The 25,330-nt window shown below is 49.2% G+C and overlaps 1 protein-coding gene across 2 annotated transcripts in view; it reads right to left on the reverse strand.

Moving 5' to 3' along the window:
* SCARA5 (scavenger receptor class A member 5) overlaps window positions 1-25,330 on the reverse strand; it is a 126,833-nt gene that overhangs the window by 11,284 nt on the left and 90,219 nt on the right. Inside the window, exons 7-8 of one of the 2 annotated variants that reach the window (XM_043564836.1) lie at window positions 24,819-24,875; window positions 803-997 (exon numbers count right to left, since the gene is read on the reverse strand). In XM_043564836.1, the coding sequence (XP_043420771.1) occupies window positions 803-997; window positions 24,819-24,875 (252 nt within the window). Of the gene's footprint in view, window positions 1-802; window positions 1,001-24,818; window positions 24,876-25,330 lie in introns of both variants that reach the window. The other variant, XM_043564828.1, reaches the window with a different exon arrangement.

Here is a 25,330-nt window from a genome sequence, read left to right on the forward strand (position 1 = left end):
TAAGCCTCCTGCTGGGGTCTGAGGGAAACCAGGCTCTTCCATTTGCTAGCTGTGCGACCTTGTGCACGTTAGTCAACCTCTCTGTGCCTCTGTTTCCGCATTTGGAACGCAGGGATGATCTCTGTATCCACTTCCTAGGTGTTGTACGGATTCAGTGAGCGAGTATTTGTCACATGTTTAGAGCCAGGCCAGGCACACAATGGGTGCATTAAGTGTTCAGCACTCACTGGGCTCCATAACAAAAATGTAATAGGGACGCCTGGGCAGCTCAGTGGGTTAAGTATCCGACTCTTGATTTCAGCTCAGGTCATGTTCTCCAGGTTTGTGAGTTCAAGCCCCACCTGGGGCTCTGTGCTGACAGCATGGGGGCCTGGTTGGGACTCTGTCTCTCTCTCTCTCTCTCTCTCTCTCTTCTCCTGCTCGCTCGTGTGTGTGCTCTCTCTCTCTCTCTCTCTCTCTCTCTCTCAAAATAAATAAATAAACTTACAAAAACATGTAGTAGAGTTAAGTGGGAGTGGGTTTAGATCCGCGCCTGAGACGCAGGGTTGAGAATGAGGGTCCGCAGGGGAATCTGACAGGACATGGGAAATAAAAGGAAGTCAATTCAAGGAAAGGAAGAGTGTTCTAATAATCAGAACTGTGTGAGGGCACAGCTCCTTGCCTGGGGGCCAGCGAACCTCCCACCACAGGGAGCACGGGGGCAGAGGCCAGGCGACACCCGGTGGGACCGCTGCGCAGGGGACTCGTGCTCTGGGGAGGAGACCCAGCTGGTCCCTGTGTCCCTGCCCCCCAGAGCGCTTACCTTGCCCAAATCGAGCCGTCCGGTACACCTCCTCCACACCGCGGAAGCCCAGCATGCGGCACACCACGTCCCCGTCTTTCTTGTCCCAGCCGTCGTCACACACGGTGCCCCAGCGCCGCTCGTGGTACACCTCCACCCGGCCCTCGTGCGGGCCGGAGCCGTTCACCAGCCGGATCATCACGGCCTCCACGCTACCTGCTGGGGGCAGCCGGCAGTCACCACTGTATTCTGGACACCCCCCTGCCCCGCCCTGACTTTCCTCTACCCCCCCCCCCCCCCCCCCCCAAGACCATGACCAGCAGAAACCCTGGTGTCTCATCCTGCCCTTAATCAGCCTGCTTCTCTCCACCTTTCTTTTTTTTTTTCTCTCTTAATAGACTTCATTTTCTCAGAGCAGTTTTAAGTTCCAGAAAAATGGAGACGAAGGTATAAACATTTCCCATACACCCTTTGCCCCTACACAAGCCCAGCCTCCCCCAGTGTGGACATCCTGCACCAGAGTGGTGCACCTGTTGTAAAGATGAACCCACACCGACACATCACAATCACACAGAGTCCACGGTTTGCCTTCGGGTTCATTCTTGGTGTACATTCTGCAGGTTCGGGCAAATGTATACTGACGTGTATCCACCATTATAGTATCGTACAGAGTAGTTTTATTGCCCTAGACATCCTCTGCGCCCCGCCGTCTCACTTCCCAGCCTCTGATCACCGGTGACTGCTGATCTTTTTACTGTCTCTATAGCTTTGTCTTTCCCAGAATGTCGTACAGTTGGTATCACATAGTATACATATGCATTTAAGGTTCTCCCATGTCTCTTTGTGGCCTGATAGCCCATTTCTTGAGAGCAGAGAATAATAATCCATTGTCTGGATGTGCCACAGTTTATTTATCCATTCACCAACTGAAGGACACGTGCTTCCAAAGTTTGGCAATTATGAATCAAGGTGCAATAAACACTCCTGGGCAGGGTTTTGTACGGACATAAGTTTTTAACTCATTTGGGTAGATCCCCAAGGAATATGATTGCTGGATTTCTCTCTACTTCTTGGGACCCAGTGACCAGCAGTCATGCCTACCATGGAGGAGGGGGAAGGGGGAACAGAGAAAACCAAGGGACATCCAGACTCTCTGGGCAGGTGGCCCTGCTGTGCCAGCACAGTAGGTGGGGAGCTCCCCGGGAAGTGTCTCAGCCCTGAGTTCCACCGTTCAAGGCCACTTCCCCACTGGGCTGTGAGCATGAGAGTGTGAAGCCAGCAGACTTGGGTGTGGATTTTGTCTCTGCCGCTCGCTATGTGTAAGCGGGAGACAGTAGTTCACTGAAAGATGCCACTTTTTATATGGCACATCGCAACTATATATGCTACTAAGAAGGAAAGAGTTCTGCCAGTTACAGTGGCAAATGATGTCAATGGCTAGATGCTTCCAGACTTCAGTGCTGTGAAATTGTGTGTCAGGGGATCAGTGAGATATGGCAAGACATGAAGAGCTTAGAACAGTGCCTGGCACATAGAAGGCTCTTTGGTCTACCTGAATGACCTTAAGAAAGACTCAGAGCCTCTCTGAGGGTATTTCCTCAACTGTGACATGGGGACAACACAGAGGGCTATTGTGCAGCCTAAAGGAAGTCATGTGTATAAGGCTCCGAGCATGATGCCTCGTACACTGCAGACACTCAGGAAATCCTGGGTCACCCCTTCTTCTCTGCTGGCTGAAACTCTATCACATTCATCTATAAGCTATTTAGCACAGAACCTGGCTCTAGGAAATGAACAGTAAATGTGCTCCACGGATGAATGAATGAAGATTCATCCCTTTGCATTAAAAGCACTGCCTTATTTCTCCAAGGGGATATTTTGGGGACTCAAAGAGCACTGGAACAGCTGAAACAAGCCTTAGACTCATCTCAAAACCAGGGTTTGGCTGGGAAGTCAGTGTCAGGCCATACAGGCTGTTAAGTGTCAGAGCTGGAGTGGGGGCTTGGGTCTCCTGATGTGTCTTCTTCTTCCTTTTTTTTTTTTTTTTTAAGTTCACTCATTTATCCTGTGAGAGAAAGTGTGGGAATGGGGGAGGGTAGAGAGAGAGGGAGAAAGACAGAATCCCAAGCAGGCTCTAATGCTGTGAGTGCGGAGCCCAGCTCAGGGCCTGAACTCACGAACCGCGGGATCATGACCTTAGCCGAAGTCAGACGCTTAACATACTGAACCACCCGGGAACTCCTTCTGATGTGTCTTCCAAGGTCCTTTTCACCATCCTGCCTGCTCTCCACTCTGGGAGGCGGGGTGATGATCTTCACCCCTTGGAGACCAGAACTTCCTTATTTGATAAGACATTGGAGTGGTCACTGGGTCTTAAATCTGGCCACACATCAAAATCATTCAGAATGCCTGTGAAATGCAGATTCCTGGGCCCCCGTCGGACCCACTGGATCAGAATCTTGGCAGTGGGAGTCAGAGGTCTGTATTTTTTTTTTTTTTTACAAGTGTCCCACATGATTCCAAGGTAATACATGTATGTCGACTGACATTTGGGAGTGATACAAGTAGATGAGCTGTAAGGTTTTTTCCAGCTCCAGTGTTCAGTGATACCAAGGCCAGGGAAGAGGTAACAGGTGTCTCTTTTTTTGCAGCTGGAAACTACCTGGGGCATGTAGGGTAAAGTCACTGTACTGTGACACGGTGACAAGTGAGTGAAATGATGCAGAAAGATCCTGACATGGACTGCCAGAGAAAAGACCAAACCAAATCAAGTTCTGTGCCCAGTAAGTACTGCATCCTTGGGCTATTTTTTTCTTTTTTTGGCCAGCTGGGCTGGGGGATCCCCCTTCTAATGACTGTGACCTTCATGGGCCCCCTGGAGGAGAGGGCAAAATTGATAAATCCCACATTTGTACCACATGAGAAAGGAGAGGAGTTAGAATTGGCCATGTGTCTGTTATGTGGTGCCTGGGCTGGGGAAACCCCAGGATATTCTGCATGGGGGAACTAAAGAAGTCACCAGGAAACCACACCATTCCCAAGGCGCTGAAAGATCACAGATGGTTGACTCTGAAAGGCTTCTTGAAATGCTTAATGCCATTTTCTACACATCCTTCATCGCTGACCATTCTCCCCATATGGCTTTGCTGAAAACACAAGCTCATACCAGGCTGTCAAAAAGAGATAAGGACGAGCAAGAGAACACAGGAATCCTGGAGAAGGAAACCATAGAAGCTGGAAGGCAGAGACTGGGTATGAGACAGAGAAACTCCCCAGGGAGCGGTAATGACAAGCTAACCTAGAGCCAGCAGCAGCAAATGAGCCCTGGCCCCTGGCTGAGGGCTTGCCCTGGGTGGGTTGGCTGAGGCTGAGATGTCAGCCCTGATTTCTCACAGGCCTGTCTCACCGCTGTCAGCACCCTGTCATGGTGGCAGTGGGCCACACCAGGCTAGCTTCCAACAGAAGTCTCAGTGTGGGGTCATAAGTAGAGGGAGAAGTGACAGGAGAATGTTGTGGGTCCCAGAGAAGGCTAGGCAGAGTTCAGGGTGTCAGGTCAAAATAATAGGAAGAGGCTGGGTGAGACACAGGAAGCCAGGGCTGATGTTCACAGATTCCCCCATATCCTCCCTGCTCTGGCCAGCCTGAACTCACTGCATTCATGTCTTTGTTTAACAAAATAAGTGACTGACCATTTGCTAAAGGCCTGGTCCTGTTCTAGGAGCTATGGATACATCCATGAACAAAGTCTCTGCCCTCAGGGACTGGTATTTTAGTGGAGAGACTAGCAATGAATCTAGGAAACAAAAATATAACTATGGCCAAAGTAGTGCAATATAACTATGGCCAAGTAGTGATGAGTGCAGAGACAGGAACAGAAAGAGAATAGAGAATGAGAGGAGATGTCATCTTGGATGAGGAAACAAGGAAGGGAATGAAGAGTGAGGGAAGACATCAGCTTGGACAGAAAGACAAGGAAGAAAATGGAGAGTGAAGGGAGGTGCCATCATGAATAGGGAGACAAGGAAGGAAATGGACATTGAGGGGGGTTGCCATTTTGGGCGAGGAGACAAGAAGTGAATGAAGAGTGAGGGAAAGGTGCCATCTTGGACAGGGCACAAGGAAGAGAATGGAGAGTGGGAGAGGTGCCATCTTGGACAGGAAAACAAGGAAGGGAATGGAAGGTGCCATCTTGGACAGGGAAACAAGGAAAGGAATGGAGAGTGAGGGGAAGTGCCATCTTGGAGAGAGACCAGGAAGGGAATGAAGAATGAGGGAAGGTGCTATCTTAAACAGAGAGAGACAAGGGAGTGGAGAGTGACAGAAGGTGCCATCTTGGAGAGAGAGACAAGGAAAAGAATAGAGAGTGAAGGGAGGTACCATCTTGGGTGGGAGGGAACAAGGAAGGCCTTGAGGAGAGACCTGAATGAGCCAGGGGAGTACATGGACTCCCCCATCTCAAAAAACCCTCTCTGTACTCCAGCCTATGCTTTTCTTGTCCCTTAAATCTCAGCTTACATGTCCCATCTCCCAAAAAAACCTCCCTTCATGCCCCACACCTGGCCAGGTCCTCTTCTATGGATGTATTTAGCACTTCATCTAATAATTGCCTATCTATCTTCTTAGGACACTGTGAGCGTTTCAGGTACAGATCACATGGCCTATACAGTGTTTGTACACCAAGATGCCCAAGCTGTGTAAAATGAAGACATGAATGAATGAACTCAGATGATACAGATCCAGATGGGCAGGTCCTCTGTATGGGACATAGCTCTTCGAGCCTAGGACTTTGGTATGAGTCAGGAGAATCTGCCTTCAGGGTATCCCACAGTTCTAACCCCCTCTTTATTACATCATAGCCCCGTCTACTAACTCATTCTCTAATGGCTTCTTTTGGTGGGATGGTCCTGGGTTCTGGACCCCAGGACTAGGCTATTGGTGAATGACTATAACATTCCAAATGAGAAAATAGGGATGTGGTCATATAATTATGGTGGGTACTAGAAGAAATCTGGAAAATGTCATCTGGATGCTGAAATATTGGAATTCCCAGAAGACTTCAATGTATATGGAAGTGACAAAAGAATATCTGGAAACAGGACAACCTCAAAAAATTGCACACATATGGTAACCATCATTAGGGGACTCATAACATCAATTTTAAGGATGTCTCTCCAGTCTGTGCCCCATGGTCCTCATAAACCAAGCAAAGTTGTGGCCCCCAGGACTACCCCACCTTCCAGACCCTAGGTTGGCTCATTGAGCATTGGAACCTGTTCCTTATAACTTGTTCCCAGAGCCTCCAGATTTAGGGTTTTTCCTCATAATGGAGGCAGAACACAGTCACCTGCCCATGGGATGTTGCATGCCCCAAAAGAATGAAAATGATTCTGAAATCTACCTGACCTCCCCTGGACTCATCCAAATGACATGGCACATACTGTTCAAGTCCTTATAGAACTTGGCAGTAAGGCTGATTTTTGCATCCTTTTCTTTCCCATAATAAAAGCCCAACTCTGTGGATAATTCCTTTGGGAAAACCAGAGACTGAGGTTTGATCTGATTATGATGCAAACTGCCCCAATGCAAGGACTTGGACAGTCCAAGGGGTTGGTCCATGAACAGTGTCTGTGGCCTTCTGATGGAGCCACAGGGGAGGCCACAGGCAGGCATCCCCTCGGGCCTGGGCAATGATACCACCTCCTGGCATGCACTTGGGGAATCACTAAATGACTGCAACAGTGACTCCCTCCCTGGCCTGGGAAGGATGTCATGACTTGGTAAAAGGTTTGGGTTTCTGTGGTCAGAGGGTTTGAACTCTGCTTTTCCCAGCAGTTTCTGCCCCAGGCAAAGCTTTCCCACCAATCAACCAGCCACCACTGGTGTGTCAGCCCCCACACAAGCAGATGTAGTCCCTGACAGGAAGCTTCAGCCTGGTTTGTAACACCCTCAGGACACTTCTTGTAAGTCCAGGGAGCTTTTTCGTCAGACACCCGCCCAGAGTGGTCTCCGAGGAGTGTGTGGGGCCACTTGAGGTCAAGGAGATGCCTCTCTGCATGACAGGAAAGGAAAATGGTGGGCAGAGATTTTGGACTGCATAAAACTCAGGCACTCTTAGGCTGATAAAAAGAGGGAATGGCCCAGTTGGAGGGCAGAAGGTAAGAGCGCTCATGATGAGGGGTGCCTGGGTAGCTCAGTCGGTTAAGCACCTGACTTCGGCTCAGGGCATGATCTCGTGGTTCGTGGGTTCGAGCCCCGCATCGGGCTCTGTGCTGACAACTCAGAGCCTGGAGCCTGCTGTGGATTCTGTGTCTTCCTCTCTACTCCTCCCCTGCTCATGCACTGTCTCTTTCTCTCTCAAAAATAAATAAACATTAAAAAAAATTAATTAGAGAAAAAAGCGTGCTCATGATGACCTCAGGCCTTTGCAACTGTGTGTGACTTCCCTTAACAACCACCTTTGCACTGTCTGACAGGCCCCTTTACCTCTTTCTTTGCATCCTACCTCAGGGGGGCCTGGAAAATCCTTCCTGAGCAAAAAGAAAATCAGCAACTCTGCAGAAAACCCTGACCTCCATCATTCTCTATGTGGATATCAGATTTTGATTCACAAAGAGAACCTTCCAGGTAGAGAGAATATGAAACTCGTTTTCTTGTCCTGGGGTCCCTACCCTGCAGACTGGAATCTACCCGGACATGTACCATGGTTTGCAAGTGGACAGGGCCATAGTGACCACAAGGCTGGCCCTCACCCAGCTCTTTGCAAAAAGAGATCTTCCGGAAGATCCGAGGTTATGGGAAATACCAAGGAACTGTTCCTCATCAAAAGCCTGGAGGACATCAAAATCCCTGGCCTGCTAAATCTTGAGCAGAACTTCTCCTAGTACTCCCCAGAGCAGTGATATCCAGATGCTTGCAGGGTCAGGCCTGTTTCTTTTTGCCCTGCTACCCATGATTTGGGGTCAGAGGTGCTCCCCTTTTATACCGAGAAGCAGACAGAGAAGAGTCCCTTCCCTTCAAAAAGCTCACATCGGGGCACCTAGGTAGCCTCAGTCAGTCAAGCATCCGACTCTTGATTTAGGCTCAGGTCATGATCTCATGGTTTGTGGGATCGAGTCCCACATTGGCCTGACAGCATGAAGCCTACTTGGGATTTTCTCTCTCCCTTTCTCTCTGCCCCTCCCCTGCTCTTGCTCTCTCTCTCTCTCTCTCTCTCTCAAAAAATAAATGAACTTAAAAAAAAACAACAACAAAGCTCACATCAGAAGCGGTCACTTCTTTGTCTCACGGTGTAATCCTAGGGGAGGAAGCTGATGAACAGAACCCAGAGCAGAAGACTTGCCCTCTTCAGCCGGGCAGCCTCCTTGCCCTCTCCTGGATCAAAAGGATCAAGCATTTCATCAACAAATTTTCCACAGCATCAGTGGTTCTAATCTCCATTTGGAGCTTTCCTGTCCAGCTGCCATGCCAGACCATAGAACCCCTCCTCCTCATTCTCCAACCTGTTCTACTGACCCTGCCCTTTACCCAGGCTACTGCTGGGACCAACCACGAGGCCCTCATCCCTCCTGAGGTAGGACCCCAGACCTGTTCCAGTCCTGGCCTGGCCCCTCAGTAAACAGGGTGGGGCTGAGGCACAGAGGGGGTCAGATCACGGAAAGGAATAAGGCGTGGTGTCTGGACTAGGAGCCTTTGCATTTTCTCGGGTTATATCTAGTAACAACTTCCTTAAGCTTAATAGGGGGCTTCAGATATCACCATTACTTGGTGCATAGAGCTACTTTTAGTCACATAGTCTTTAGGCTTTTCTAATCATCACAAATGATGGAGAAGCCTAGACTTTGCCAGCTGACCGAGACCTGGAGATCACTTGGCCCAAACTGTTCATGTGATACTTGAGGATACAGAGGCTCAGAGTGGTGATATATCTTGCCCATGGTCATCCCACAGTTCGCAGTAAGTAGAAGAGCTGGGATCTGACCTTGAGACTTACCCTGAGGCAGTTCTCCACCTGTCCCTCTCTTTCCTCATTTTTCATAAGATCCCTCATTCTTTCTGAGCTCTCTGGGCAGGGCCCACTAATTCTACCTCATGACTTTAGTGCAAGATGCCTTTTGATGAAGCAGTTACATTAAAAAGAATTACTTTAACCCTTGAACTGTCATGCTTCTACCCCTAATTCATAGAAATAGTTTGGCTTCTCCTAAGTCTTACAGGAGGACCAACAATGCAGGGATGCCCTTGTGAAGCACGGCTGTTGCTGAGTTTGTATTTGAAAATGAACGTGTCTCTGTTTCTGGGCAGGGGAAAGATAAATCAGCCTTAGCTTTTGAGAGTAGTGATCACATTTATTGATGTCCAGGGTGATTCTACTTCTTGTGCAGATTTGTGGTGCTGAAGATGCATTATTTTATTAATTCTTTATACATATCTTTATCAATGTATGTATTTCTCTTTCTAATTATTCACTTCCTTATCCACCCAGATGCACTTCTGGAATCCTACCACATTCCAGAATGGTACCAGGGGCTTAGGATTTAAGGACAACTAAGTGTCGTCTTTGCCCTCAAGGCTGTCTAATGAACTGACAGCCTAAGATGGATAAGAGCACAGAATGCCAGAGCTGGCAGAGACCTCCCCAGTCCAAACCCTCACCTAGAGATGAGGAAACTGAGGTTCAGAGAGAGGAAGTAACCAGCTGTCACTGGGATACCAGATCTCTTTCTTCCTAGACCACTTCTCCTTCCAATGCTGGCCACTTTAAGTACTGCCTAAGCCACAACACAGGGTTAAGCTGGTCTGAGGCCCTGAAAAGGGCTAGGATGGAGGCAGGCTGGTACTCCCCAGACTGCTTGCAAGAGCTCAGGGAAAACCTGCAATCTCTAAGAGTTATGGAAACATAGCTCATTTTCCCTTGGGCAGAGAAACGCTGTTTTGTTTATCCATGATCCCTCGATACTTAATATCATGCCTGGTTGGCTGAAGATGCTAATTAAATGTTTGATGGGATGGAGGGCAGATGGGTGGATGGATGCATGACTCTTGTTAGTGGGTATGATCGGAATCCCCAGCTGAATGCCTCATGTTTCCTGTATCCCTGGTTCCAGTCTTAACCTTCAGTGTCTGACTGTTCAGAAAGGGTACTGTGCCCATCCATCCACTGATCCCACCAGCTGAGGCAGGAATGGTGTCTCCCCAGGATAGAGACCATGTGCTCCCTGTGCACACAATGGCTAGGGGCCCTGACCCTGGGTTACATCTACTGGGGCTAGCTCTCTGTAGTTCATCTAGACTCCCTACTACTGGTTGATCTTTAAACAAGTATTGACCCAGTCATGGGGACAGAGAGGCATACAATCAGGCTTCTCCTCTGGACACAAAAATGCCACAAGGTAATCCAGGCCATCCCTGCCCAGTGCCACGAGAATGGGTCTATGGCAGGTGGTGTGGCATGGTGAGGAGAGCAGCCAGTCAGTAGAGGGGACTGGTGGGGGCTGATCAAGCTATACTGCCAATGTTCTTAAGTCTAGAGGCACTAAGACATTCTCTTCATTTTTTCACCCATCACACTCACTTCCCAGGGATGCTGAGCAGATCAGTGACAAAGATTTTCTGCTTGACCAAACCCTAGGTAGTCTCCTGAGCCCTCTCAAGTAGGCCTCAACCTTGACCTATAAAGACTTGAACAGAATACTCACATAATTTCTAACAGCTCAATGCCACATCCCTACAATGACCCTAACCTCCCTTAACATGCCTGCCGGAGAAAACTCAAGGTTGTCAAAAGAATTTATTGTGTGTTCCAGCCAACACCTGAAGATAGGGCCCTGCTTCCCAGCCTCTGTGGAAGAAAAGGAGCCTAACTTGGATAAGAGCCAGTTAGCAAACCCAGATGGGTTTCACAAGGACAAACCCCCTTCCTGTTTTTTATAATTTTTCACTTCCTTGACTCCCCTTCTCTCCTTACCCCTCCCTCTCTCCTTATTCTCCTTTTAAGACACCCAGTCACCTCTGTACAAATAGAAGTTGAATTTAGTTCACACTGGCCTCTTTTCCCCTATTGCAAGAGTATGTTACTAATTTAAGATCTGTCCCGACCACTTTAACTAGCATCCAGCTTTGTTAATCTTTGACCTCAGATGTGAGAAGACTGGCATTAAACAAGGTCAAGGTGTCTGCCATGCTCCCAGCCTGTGGGCACTTCCTTACACATGGGTAATGCCACGAATGGTTGGTCTGGCTCAGGACCGCCCAGATTCCCTTAGGAATGTGAGTTGGGGGAATATGGAGATAAGTGAGCAGAAGCCGATACAAAAAGAGGCAGCGCCAATGGAATTAATAAGCCATGCTGGAGATGAGACACTAGGGTGAAGCCACGAACCCCTCCTACTGGGGTCCCCAGAAATGCCTTGGATTCTGGATGACTTTCACATCCTAGGCTCTGCAACGCTCATCGGTATTATGAGTCCTTATGTTCCAAAGTCTTTCCCAGTGTCCTTACGACAAGCCCCCATTGCTTGAAGTGACCCAATGATTCTCTGGTCCTTGCTACCAAAAATGCCCAGAGAGAGCACCTGGGTATGCCACACATCAATCTAAGGGCTGGTTAGCTACTTGCCTCTTGGGTGGATTTGGGAATTAAGATGGAGGAAAACACAGTGGTGATAATCCCTATGGGGAGGCAATGGGCGGGGGGAGTAGAAAGAGGCTGGTTCTGGACTCAGGAACAGGGTTCAAATTCAAATTCTGATTCCACTAGTGGACAGATTCAACCTCTCTACACCTACCTTCTTCTTAAAACGGGTATAATGGTGGTGGTTGGGAGCAAATGCACAAGTCTTTGTTGGTACACCATGGGCACCCATCACTACGAACTCCCACCCTGGCTGCCCAGCAATTTGTCCAGCAACTTATGGGTCAGCTCTGAGAGATCACCCTGTGTTGTGGAGGATGGCTGGTATACAGTGGCCTGACCAGGGATCACAACCTTGAAAGCTTTCTTTGCAAAGTAATCCTGCTGGGTGGAGAGTAGGGACAAGGGGCGCTCACACTGGATTAGTCTCTTGACTTCCTCTGCTCTCCCCAGAGCATAGTTCCTGGCTCCTTAGTATATTAAGGGAGAGGGACAGGGGCATCAGCAGAAGACTAGCTCCTGCTGTCAGCAACTTTCTGCTCACTAATGCGAGCTGAATGTGATTCCTTAAGCAAAGCAGCTCCAGAATGATCCAGGAATGTAGCACTCCAGCTGAGGCCTCTCTGGGGCTCCTAGCACAGACCTTACAAATCCAGTATGTGGGGTTTCTCTTCTTGAAACAAATGTTTCTTTGCTCTCTTTGCCTTATAAATATATATGTAGGAAAAGCAAAGTCCCAGACAAAGTAGGCAGGGTCAACCCCAGATTCCCCTGGTTCTGAATCTCTGAACCCCAGAACCAGAGAAGCCCTGGATGTTAGTCTTGAACCCATTTTCACGCTTTAAACATAGGGATCCTCTCCACTCTGTCCCATGCCTGACAGATGCTCATCTTACCTCCTTTGGGAACCCATTCCAGGATTTTAAAGCCAGCGTCGGGTTTCATTTCATTTACAGCATCTGCTGGCATCACTGGATGCCTCCAGCGTTTTTCATCTGATGACTTCCTACCTTGTTTTACTGTCTATGCTTTGGGTTTTGCAGTTATTGGGAAGCGAAACGCAACATACCTTCCTCTTTCTCCAGCATCTGGTGGGAACACAACCAAGGGAGTGGCTTCATTACTGGGTCCCTCAGCGGGTTTGAGAGGACAGTTTCATGGCCAGTGGCTACCATCTCATAACCGGTTTCCAGGGCTGGGCTAGACTGAGAACTGTGTACTGCCTGTGGAGCCTGTCCACATCTGGCTCAGAACTGCCCCCAACCCAGCTACAGCAAAGCCATGCTCTGGGCACTATCCAAGAGATTTCAAGTCAAGGATGGGCACCGAGGGAACTGATGTATACTCACTTCCTACTACATGCCAGACACTGCAAAGAAGCTCGTGCATGTATTCCTTCATTTATTCTTCATGACAGTTCCATGAGTTTAGTTACTATGGATCTCACCTAACAGAGGAGAAAATCGGCCCAGAAAAGTCAAGCGATTTGCCCAGGATCACACAGCGGCAATAAGGAAGAGCCAGGGAGGAGAGCAAAGGCCTTTGCTTTTCAATCCACAGAGCCAACTATCAGGCTGAATACTTAAGACAAATATTTACTAACAGCTCTCTTCATACAAAAAGCGCCTTTCACCTACCGCCCACCAGTCCCGCGGGGCCTACGGTAGTTAGTGTAAGTTAGGGAGTAAGGGAAGGAGCCTTGGTGTTAAAGCAGTGGCTCTCTCAGTGGACTGAGGCAAGTGGCCTGGGCTGCAGGTAGGAATCACCTGGGGTGCTTTAAAATCTACCGGTGCGGGGCTGGGGTGGGGGGGTTATAGCTTGGAACAGCTGGCTGGTGATGTCAATGCGCGTCAAGGTGGAGAAGAAGTGCATGAAGGGACTGATCAGGGATGAAGCCCCACCCCTGCTACGCAACTTACCAGCTGTTGGACCTTGTGAGTAAGGCATGTAGGTAACACCTCTTCTGGGAGGGTTTTTCCCCGATCTGTTGTCCCAACATGCGCTCCCCACATATGAGAAATATTATACCGTCATTCCCTCCTTCAGGTCTGTGTGCACTCATCTTTGTAAGCTCCGTGAAAGCGAAAGCCACTCAACACCCTGGTGGTTCCCATCTGTGGGAAATGCGGTCGGTCCTCACTCGCAGGCAGTCTGGCACATCGCAGCACTTAACAAATTGTACTGAGCGAGTGGATGCATGAATGGGATCCACAGCCTTCTGCTGGGCTCGAGGAACAGAACTGATTCCTAAATACCCCAGAACCTGCTTGGCTGTGCATCAGAAGGGCCCCAAAGCCCAGGGAACTTTGTTTCTAAAGAACAGGAGAGGAGGGAAACCCAGCCTAAGCCTGAAACATCACAGACCCTTTAGGTTTGTTTATCCTGCCTTCTAGGCCAAAGCAAAACCGGGCAAAAGAAAGGAGGTTGTGTAGAGTCGAAATAAACACATGGGGCTGGGAAAATAGGCTCTGATTTTCTGCAGCTGCAGAGTAGAGCCCCGGGGATAATTTGGACCATCTGCCCATTAAGGAAGTTGAACTTTTCATTCTCTGGTGAAGAAAGAACTCCCCATGGCCCCAGCCGGCCTGCAGCACGGGGGCTCTGCTTCCCACCTCCCCGAGGTGGAGGTGGGGGACGTTGGGCCCCGTCCTTCTCTTGACACGACACTTCTCTTTTCCCTGACATCTGTGGGAAATGTGGTCCGTATGGGAAGGACAGGAGCCATCCCACAAGCAAAGTAAGGAATGTCTGGTCAGGCTCTGCTGGAGGGCATTGCTTTTAAAATGCGGTCTGGCCTGTGGGTACGCTTTTATAAAATGCTACTTCCTAATGGTAATCTGCTCTGAACTTAATATGATGCTTTGTGCCTCTTCAAAGCACTTTTGTTAGCGGGTTTCATTTTGATCTTTGTATCCCTTCTCTAAAGTGGGTGGTTCTTGTTATACCCATTTTACAGATGGGGAAGCTGACTCAGGGAAGGAAGGGGTACATTGATAAAGTGGCCACACTCGAACCACATCTGGGTCTCCAGTCCCCAGACTACTGTTCTGTGTCTTCAGTTGGGGGTCACATGGGGTGCTTGGGCCTTTGCTGGGTAGAAGGAGCAGCCAGAAATACCTCCCAAGTTATCACTGTACTGATCATGCCGGATTTTTTGTAAAACTGTTTTTAACTTTGGTCCCCCCAACTCTGTTGTCTATTCTTTTGGAAACTGGGAGTTTGTCCTGTCTGATTTTGTTTTTCTGCTGCCTTACTCATGGATGCCCAGCTACTAGTGGAGGTGCAATAAAAATGTGCCTGATTAAATAATAAAGGAAGTGCTTCGCCTGCCCTGCCCTGAACCAGGAGCTCACCCCATCGCAGTGGGAAGATGCCACTAACACCCAGAGCGGCACTTGTAGGACTTCACTGGGCAGCCCAGTAGCGAGGTGAGTCCTTTGCCGTGCTTTGGCTCTTGGGTCTCTCAAAGGGCAGTGAAGGGTCAGTGAGTGTCAACAGGCCTTTAGGAGTAGAAAGAAATGCAGTAGAGCCAGGAGAAAAACCAATGATAGGGAGGCCTCATTTGATCACGCCTGCAGCTGTAGGGGGTTCTGAAGTTTATACGGCATGGCATCCCTCTAAAGTCTTCGTGGACCTGCCCCTGCCGCCTTTAGCTCCGGGTCCCATGTCCAGGACAGGTGGCCTTTGTTAAGAAGGCACTTTCACCCTCTGCCCTCACCCACACCGTCCCCACCCTGCCCTGGTTCTTCTCTCAGTTCCATTCTCCTTCAAGTTCAGGGTCCGTGAGTCCTTGGCTGAGATGCTTCCCAGCCCCAATATTCTAAATTCTTGAAGGCAGGACCCATCTGCAGCACCACATTCACCACTTTCTAGATCTATGACCTTGGGCAAGTAATATAATCTCTCAGAATAGCTTCCCCATCGGTTAAATGGGGTAACGACACCTGCCTTAGAGAGTCATTCTGAAATCTGGGTAGGCTGAGTGACTGGGGTGGTCGGTTCTCAAGAAATAGTGTTGAATTCCATGTAAGCCCCAAGGATCCCGATGGGGGCCTGAGGGACTGAGGCAAGGGAATGGCCCCCCGTTTGAGTCAGGGAGAAAGCCAGCCATGACCCCTCCCCCACAGCATCCACAAGACCTCCCAGGATGTCCACAGGCTCTGCCTCCCGCTTTCATCTTCTTTCTCCCGTGAGAATTCTACACCAGCGCTCTTTAGAAGACAGCCTGAAATCCAGCCCTAGGGGAAGTCAGTCCATCTCAACTGGTTCCAAGGACACCTCAATGGTGTTTTCCATTGTCAAAGGACAGGACGGGAAGTGGAGCCATGCATTTAATGCAGAGGCAGCGAAAGCTCAGGGACTCAATCTGCAGTGCCTTCAGCCAAACTTCACCTCCAACAGAAGAGGAGGGAGTGCAGGGTCACGGGGATTAAGAATTCCGAAGTTTGTTTGTGTTGCTTTCTAAATAAACAGTTTAACCACTCCCGGTTTTAATGTACGTCTCAACCAAAAACTTTTCTTCATACGAAACCCACATCAAAGACCCAAACTTCAGTTCTGCAGTGGTCCAAGGTGTTGTTTTTTGTAGAAAATGCCCTGTTCACCTTCAGTCTGAGGTTTGCATTACCAAAAGAGTTTTCTTCAGGGCAAATCCCAGAAATTGTCACGTGTTTGCTGGGAAACTGGGACATGCCAGTCCTTGGTGGGGGTGGAGGGGGGTTGCCTCTAGACTCCCCTCCAAAGGATGGGTACAGCAGTGTCAGATAAATGTGGGTAATGTGAGAAATGAAGGCACAGCACAGAACATGCTCCCTTGCTCACTCACGGTGACAAGAATAGGTGCTTAGGGAACAAACTGGTTACCCCCAGTCACAGTGTAAAAGGCCCCGCAGACCAACAGTTAAAAGAAGCAAACCTTCCCAAGTTCCACTTACAATACCTAACCCCAGAGTCTCAACATGAACTCCAAACACTGGCTTGCTTCTTTTCCAGCTAGCCCTTGGCTTTGGCCCTCAGTTGGTTCCCGCTTTCACCTAGTACGTACGTATGTATTTATTTCATTTTTATTATTATTTTTTTAATGTTATTTTTGAGAGAGACAGAGACAGGGAGCAAGCAGGGGAGGGGCAGAGAGAGAGAGAGAGAGAGGGAGACACCGAACCCGAAGCAGGCTCCCGCCTCCGAGCTGTTAGCACAGAGTTACGTGGGGCTTAAACTCACAAACCAGGAGACCATGACCTAGGCTGAAATCAGACTGAGTGAGCCACCCAGGCGCCCCAATCCAGTATGTACGTAGAATACAGGTACGGCTGACCTTGAACAACACAGGTTTGAATTGCATAGGTTCATTTACATGCAGAATTTTTTCACTACAGTACCATGCTGTATGTGTGTGTATTTTCTCTTCCTTAGGATTTTCTTAATAACATTTTCCTTTCTCTAGCTTACTCTATTGTAAGCATACATCATATAATACACGTAACATATCAAATATGTGTTCCTCGACGGTTATCAGTAAGGCTTTTTCAGTCAACAGTAGGCTATTAGTAGTCAAGTTTTGGGGAGTCAAAAGTTATACGTGGAGTTTTAAATTTTTTTTAAAAACGCTTATGTATTTTTGAAAGAGAGTGAGAGAGAGTGCGTGCGTGTGAGCAGGGGAGGGGCAGAGAGAGAGAGAGAAAGAGAGAGAGAGCCCCAAGAGGCTCCATGCTGTGCGTGCAGAGCCTGACACGGGGCTGGAACCCATGAACCCTGAGATAATGACCTGAGCTGAAATCAAGAGTCGGACACTTAATGGACTGAGCCACCCAGGTGTCCTAAAAGTTATACATGGATTTTTGAAGGCACAGGCTGGGGGTCGGCGTCCCTAATCCCCACTCCCACATTGTTCAAGGGTCAACTGTGCTATCGGCCCTGCTAATGGCCTCTTAGCACCCCTCTGCTTGTGTCTGAGAGCACCCAGCCACAAGGGGGCTTCGTTTCTCTTCACAGTTTTCCTGTGAAAACTCTAAGCAGTTTTCCTCACCAGGGCTCACATGGAAGCTCTTCTCTCTCCCCTTTCATCAAACATGAATGTCCCCTAGCTCGCACAGCTGTTCCTAAGTCTCAGGCAGCTGCCCCACCCCCACCACACCCCCCATTCTACCACCTGGCTTCTTAAAGGAGCCAGGTCTTTTGTTTTTCCAGGGCCTCCTGAATCTATTTTAAGCCATCATACTGAGGGCAGCACGGATTAATCAGAACTGAACTGTTTTCTGCACATAGCAATTTAAAGCCCTCCTGGAAGGGGTCACTAGGAAGCTCTAAGGAAAAGTCAGTGGATTTGTTTTTGGAAGGCTTAGGATAAACTCTTGGCAAACCAGCATGTCTGGAAGGCCAGATCCCATCCTCCGCACAGAACAGGAGGTAAAAAAGAGGAGATTGCAGCACCGGAGGCTGAGGGCCGGGTCTCCCCGCCACATTGTCAGTAGGTCAGAAGGGGACTCGGGTCTCAGGCTTGCTACCCCGCGGCCCATGCTGCTCATCCAGAGCTCACGTCTCATCTTCTTAGGAGGCACTTTCTAAAAGAGGAGAAGCTCGGCCAAGAGAAGGAGCGAGAGCAGCAGAGAAATGTGGACTTGGAATATGGACCTTTCTGTGGGGAGGAAGGGGCTGCCTACTGTGTGCCCGGCCTTGGTCTTAGAGCTGAGATCACCAGGGACAGCTGAAGCTCCATTCTCATGACCTTGGCCGGCTACCCCTTGGTCCCAGCTCTCAGCCCGGTTCTCCGACAGTCACCTCTCACTGCTATCATGTCACTTCCTGCTGACAGTCCATCCCGGCTTCCCAGTGCCTGAAGGTCGACCCTGAACTCCAGACTGTTGACCCCGGCACACCTCCCTGGCCTTATTTTTTGTTTCTTATATCCCTAAACCTCATCACACCAAACTATTTGGGTTTATGGGGCAATGCTTTCCTGTTTCATGCAGGGCTCTCTTTCCCTGGAATGCCTTTGCCTTCCACATCCACCTGTTGGATACCAATTTGTCAAAGACACCTCAGCAAGTGACTCCCACAACAGTAGGCAAAATTAGCCTCTGTACATACGTCTCCTATAGCCCTCACCACATTCCACTGTGATTGCGTGTGTATGTGTCTTCCTCACCTGCTAGATAGTGTGCTCCTCAAGTTGAGGCTGGTCCTTACTCCGCTTCGGTTCCCCAGCCTTTAGCCAGGGCCTCAATACCAGTTTGCCAAGTAAGTGAATAAAGCAATACTCTCTTCCATAAATATTTTCCTTCTTGCCACACTTCAATCTTTCTTCTTCTTCTTTTTTTTTTCTTCCTTATGTTTAGTTTTGAGAGGTGGGGAGGGGCAGAGAGAGAGAGGGAGACAGCAGAGAGCCAGACATGGGGCTCGAACTCATGAACGCTGAGATCATGACCTGAGCCAAAGTCGGAAACTCAACCGACTGAGGCACCCAGGTGCGTCTTCTATTTTTTTCTTTATGATGGAAGTGAGAGAGGCCAATCCCTCTCGCCTCTGCTCCTTTCCTCAGCCAACTCCATGCCAGCCCCGGTTTCTGACCCACGGGCTTTGGGCCTTTGCTGTCCCTGTGCCTGCTCGGTTTCCATCTGGTTCCCACATCCCTCATTTACCATGTCCTTGTGCCCATTCCTTTCTCTCTGGTGCCTCCCACTCCGCGTCAGCCAGGGCTGGAAGCCGCGTTTGCCAAGGGACAACTTTTCTGAGTGAATTCTGGGGCCCCGTGCATTTTCAGTCCCTGGACATACGCTCAGGGGAGGAGACATCTTAAAGACACTTGGCCATCTCCACATCCCCTCTGGGGTTTGCATCTGCCCCCCACTCACTGTGTGAGGATAAAGAGAGAAGGAATGAAGGACTGCATGAACCAAACCAGCGTGTGAGTGAACACAGCCAGATGCGTGTGGGTGCTGCTGCGTCCAGCCGGCGGGTTCGGTTTACCCACAAGAGAACGGAGAAGCAAGTGAGGGTAGGGCTTCACTGGGAGATGCAGAACTTCCAGTGTGAAACCTGTGCTGGCCTCTCATGGGGCCACAGAACACAAGGCAGCCAAAGCTGGGTGAAATTCAGCAAAAAGGGGAAGAAATCCTTAAAAGTGAGAATTAGCACTTTCGTATCAAACCCACTGAGAAGAGACAGTGGCCCATGAGGGCCCCAGGCTGTCAAAGGCCAGAGAGAATAAGAGGTAGTCCAAGGATGTAGCAAAGGACAGAGAGTGGGCTCGAGGTCAGACAGGTGTGACCTGTAACCTGGCTCTGCCCCTTACGAACTCCGGTGACCTTGGGCAGCTCCCTTCTTCTCTACCCTTAGCCTCCCCCGCCCCCCTAACGTGGACATAACCAGGACTCCTGAATTGTGCTGTCAGGATTAAGTGAAATAATGTGCATAGAAACTTTGCTTCTCATAGTACCAGCTACAAGTTTGTTAGTAGTAGCATGTGATAGTTGATTTTTCTGAGAAGTGTGGTTTACTCTTAGATCACGTTGTTGCTGGGGCATTAAAGTTGTATAAGGAATTAAAGAAATATATCCAGTTAGTAAAGAAATATATTTGCATATAAAAAGTCCAGCATCTCTGTCTCTCCATGCTTGCAAGAATGCTAACTTTTGGTGCCAAATGGGATTCCCTGGTGCACCCAGTGCAGGTAACTGTACTTACAGGGATGGGAGGAAGGGAACTCACGGACACTGAAGGCCTCTCTTTGCATTCCGGATTCTTTTTTTTTTTTTTTTTTTTAATGTTTATTTATGTTTGAGAGAGAGACATACACAGTGTGAGCAGGGGAGGGGCAGAGAGAGACACACACACAGAACCCGAAGCAGGCTCCAGGCTCTGAGCTGTCAGCACAGAGCCCGACATAGGCTCCAACCCATGAACCATGAGATCACAACCTGAGCCAAAGTCAGACACTTAACCGAGCCATTCAGGCGCCCCCGCATTCTAAAACAGAGATAGAAACATCTCAGCAGCTGTGGACAAAACTGTCTAGAAGCCACCTCCCTGATAATTTCTTTTGAGCTCACGCTACACGATGGGGTGCCCACTGCTCCCCCCGCACCCACAAACTTTCCTAAATACTGCAAACACACACAAGGTGTTAAACATTTTTCCTAATTTTCTGAGATGCCACTAGAAACTACCAACAAAACCTGGCTTAGAATCTACCCCTGGGTCATTCTGCATATTTTTCCCACGTGAAACCAAATTGAGGAAAAGTTTTTAAACAATCTGAGCTTCTATCCTGCTTTAAATTCATGCTGGAAACTTTACCCACCCCTGAGCTGCAAAAATACTATTTATTTTTCCTGCAAATGGACCATATATGAGGGTAAAACAAACGTTTTTCTGTCTTGAGATATGTATATAGAGTTTATTTTTTTCCTGGCCAAACTCCCCAAAGCCAAACATCTAACAGAATGACTGATACCTCCCTTGCCTCAAAACAAAAGAAAAGAAAACAAAACTTTACCTCTTGTCAAGCAGAAATCAGGAGATCTGGATTCCAGACTCAGTTTGAACCATGGCCTAGCCGTGGGATGGTGGGGATTCTCTCCAGACCTCTATTCTTGGTCCCAGTTCAGTGAACTGGAGGTGGGGGGGGGTGCCCAGGAGGGGGAGAGGAGTCAGCCTGAAACCCCGTTTGACTCTAGAATCATGTGACTCCAGATCAAAACATGGGTAAACAATTGCAAGATCCTATCCTGAAAAATATTTTTATTTATTTATTTTTAAATGTCTATTTATTTTGACAGAGAGAATGTAAGCGGTGGAGGGGCAGAGAGAAAGAGAGAGGGAAACAGAGAACCCCAAGCAGGATCTGCACCCTCAGTCAGTGCAGAGCCTGACACAGGACTCAATTTCATGAACTGTGAGATCACGACCTGAGCTGAAATCAAGAGGTGGGCACTCAACTGACTGAGCCACCCAGGAGCCCCCTGAAAAATATTTTTTTAACATTAAAAAAAAATTTTTTAAGTTATCTATCTATCTATCTATCTATCTATCTATCTATCTATCTATCTATTTAGAGAGCCTACATGCGAGCTGGGGAGAGGCAGAGTGAGAGGGGGAGAAAGAGACTCCCAAGTAGGGTCCATACCGTCACCACAGAGCCCGATGCGGGGCTTGAACTCATGAACCATTGAGATCATGACCTGAGTCGAAATCAAGAGTCAGATGCTTAACTGACCGAGCCACCCAGTCACCCTTTTGGGTAACTTTTATTTTTCCCCTGAAAAATATTTTTAAAAACTTTTTTTTGAATGTGTATTTATTTTTGTAGGAGAGACAGACAGAGCGTGAGCAGGGGAGGAGCAGAGAGAAAGGGAGACACAGAATCCGAAGCAGGCTCCAGGGTCTGAGCTGTTAGCACAGAGCCCGATGCGGGGCTCGAACTCACAAACCGAGAGATCATGCCCCAAGCCAAAGTGGACGCACAACCGACTGAGCCACCCAGACGCCCCTCCCCTGAAAATTATTTTAATATTGATTCAAACCATGGGTCCCAAGAAATCTTCTCTGTAATGCCCTCTTCAAAGGAAAGCCCCCAATTTCTGATTCTGACCTGAGGGGTAGGTAACTTGTTGGGTCTTCTCGATCCCTTTATGTAGTAATACCCCACCTGCTGGAACTTCGGGTTTTCTGCTAAGGGTGGGAGGTGTTTGGTAAAGGTGCCCTGAGCTGGGTCTCCCAAGAGGGTTCCTTCTCCATGGTGTTCCTTTGTGGAGGAGGGCAGAACTCTAGTGCTGAGTCCTTTTCCCCACCCGTTAGATCTCACGGAGGGGCTGCCCTGGGCTTGGGGAATGACTGAGAACCTCCCAGAAGCGGGCACTCCGTGCTCATCAGAATTTCCACACTCTCCTGAAAGATGATCCTTGGCTTCCTCCTCAAAGCTGTGGTCTCAGGGATCCAGTTAACGCCTGTTGGACTGGAGCTCCTTAGAAACCAAACCAGGAGTCTGAATATAGCGTGGGTTTGGCATAGTCAGAGACAGGCCAGGGGTGCCGGCCGTGGGAAAGCACTCCCCTGCCACCGCATGGGGCAGCCCTGAATTGCTTCAAAGGTTCCCTTAAATCCATATCTGCAGGTGAGGGACTCACTAGGTTTTAAGGAGCCCAACCGGACTCTTAAAGACCAGGGGCCTAAGATCTCATTCCAGAGTTAAGAGAAGTCAGAGGCCTGGGTTTCCACTTTGCTTTTGCTCCTGCCTTGGGAGAGTCGTCCTGCCCCTGAAAGCCTCTGGAACAGGTGACGGATGGATGGCCTTCCAGTTACGCTCTACAATTCCTGCGTGTCTCCTATGCTTCCCTGTACGCTGTGTAAAGCCTCCTATCTGTGGAGCTGTCTCTGCTGAGCCAGCTCACTTTCCAGGTCCATCACCCACGAAGATATTTTTTGGGGTTGGGAGACGGCAATGAAAAGCTTAGGGCTTTGTGTCAAGGCCATTGTCTGAGCTCTGGGCTCCAGTGAGGGTGTGGCCTCTTCAGGGCAGGAAAGAAAGAACGCTGTTTGTCCCTGAGGAGGGGCTGTTCCGGGCTGACATCAGCCTCTTGTGGTGCAGTCCATAGACTCCAGGGCCAAGTGGATTAGATGCCCTTCCCCCATGCTCCCCACCCACGCCTGGGGGAGCCCCACACTACTGTGGCTCAGCACCTCACAGCCCGGTCCAGTTGCAGAAGCCAGCCAGCTGGGCCCACAGAACCAAGGTAAACAGTGATGAAAGCATCCTTTAGATTAATGGACTGGCCACCACCACCTCTTCCCAGGCTAGCACGGACCTCCTCTCTCCTGTCAAGTCAGCTGAGGAATAGTCGCCAAAGAGTTCCTGACAAGAACCCCCGGTATGTGGGCAGCGTTTCTGATCCCCCTCTCACAGGTCATCTCTCCGCAGACCCCCCTTCCTGCCACCACAGCAGGAATTTTTTATTTCACAGAGCTAAAGGCCGCCGTCCTTCTTGGCTACTTTGGCAGCATTCCATCAGAAAGCAGTCAACAAACAGAGCAGAGAGCACCCCAAAGACAAAGTACGGAGCCCAGTCCGTTAGATAAGTGTGACTCAGATCTGTCACAGATGTCCTAGATCATATCCAGACTCCTTTATTTTGTCTTCAAAACTTTCCTCTTGGCTCCTAGCAAAGTCCACCAGGTCTCCTCATTGAGCCAGGACACTCCCAGTTAAACCCTTGGCTGCCCCAGAAAGGGACTGTAGACAATGCTAGGAAGACTGAACCACAGAAACTGTTTTGTGGGTTATAGCATCTAGGGTAAAGTGGATGCGGTGAGCCCAGAGCGAGCATAGGCACACCTGGTCCTCGTCCGTGTCCACCACCACCGAGTGACAAAGCACTGTCATGTGCATTTTTCCTGTTTGATCTTAATCACAACCCTGGGAAAGAGAAGGCCAGGGGAGGTAGCAGGCAAGTTCAAGTTTCAGAGGACCTTGGAAAGGCCCTACTTAGGAGAGAGGTGTCTTTCCTGGTCCTGCGTGACTGGGATGGAACCAAAGATCGGCAGTAGGGAAACCTGTGGTCTCGGGCCAGTGTGTGAATCTGCAGTGGCATCTGTCCCTGAGTGTCACCAGCAGAACCTGGGTGCAGGTGCAGTCTTCCTAGGGAGCCAGGACTGGAGCACAGGTGCCCTAGAAGGGGAGAATCTGCTCATGGCTTCCCATAGAATGGCAACATTTCAGAGCCCAACAAATATTATATGCTAGCATTTTGTTGAAACTTGGCTAGGAGACTCATTCTTTGACAATCTCTCCAAGGCTCTACGTGTAGCCCTTGTCAACATTTTAGGGAGGACGCTGGTCAGAGAGACTTCCATTCCTAGACTTGGTGTTCTGCCCAATAAGGAGATTCCCTAGTGTCACTACTCAGTTCATAGCAAAGGAGGAAAACAAAAAGGGTTCTGTTTTGCTTCTGCACCTTTCCTCATGCAAGTACCTGGAGAGCCGGTATGTCTGAACTAATGTATTACACAGCATGATAATACTCAGCACTTACTGAATCCCAGCCACAGTGGTGGCAGTGTAACAAGCACTTTATGTGGACTAACTCATTCACTTGTCACAATGATCCTACGAGGTAAGGATGCTTCTTATCCCCATTCTAAAGATGAGAAACCTGAGGTGCAGAGATTACTCAGCTGGCTAGTGAGGCAGCCAGGAGGGAGGGCAGACAGTCTGCCTCCAGATCATCCCATACAACCACTGGGCTTATGGAAGCATGGTCTGTGCCCCCTTCAGTATAGCTGTCTCTTGCTGGGCCAGCAGGGCCCTGAAACAGGGAGGGAGCTCCTTTGGCTCTAGCCTCCGGTCCCCCCAGACCCATGGGGCTGCTTGGATGACAGCTACAGAATCCAGTGACCCCAGTAGAATGTCCTTACCGGCATCCCCTGCTCTGTCTCCTTTGTCTCCCTTCTCTCCTTTTGGGCCTCGGTCACCTGAAACAGAGGAGGAAAACCGGCATTAGAAAAGGAAATAAACCCTACCGGTGAATAAAATGTGACCTGCAGGAGACATATCAACCCATGACCCGAGAAACTCTCAGCAGGAGCCTACAGCACCGGAGGGCCTGGTATGGCAGGAAAGATAAGAGCTTGAGTCGATTATGCTGCATGTTCTGGGCACCCCAAGAAGGAGATCGGGGGGCCCAGCTAAGAAGTTTTGTTCCCTAACTAAAGTGTAGAAGGGTAGAGTCTACCAGCACAGACTAGAGTATGTGGTATTCAGCAGGAAGAAGACAGGGCAAAGATATTCCTATTACGTAGTCAAGGTTTTATTTTTTTTTAATGTTTTTATTTTTTTATTTTTTTAATGTCTTACTTTATTTTGGAGAGACAGAGACAGAGCGTGAGCGGGGGAGGGGCAGAGAGAGGGAGACCCAGAATCGGAAGCA

The sequence above is a fragment of the Prionailurus bengalensis genome, chromosome B1, assembly GCF_016509475.1.
Source record: "Prionailurus bengalensis isolate Pbe53 chromosome B1, Fcat_Pben_1.1_paternal_pri, whole genome shotgun sequence".
NCBI classification, from domain to species: Eukaryota; Metazoa; Chordata; class Mammalia; order Carnivora; family Felidae; genus Prionailurus; species Prionailurus bengalensis.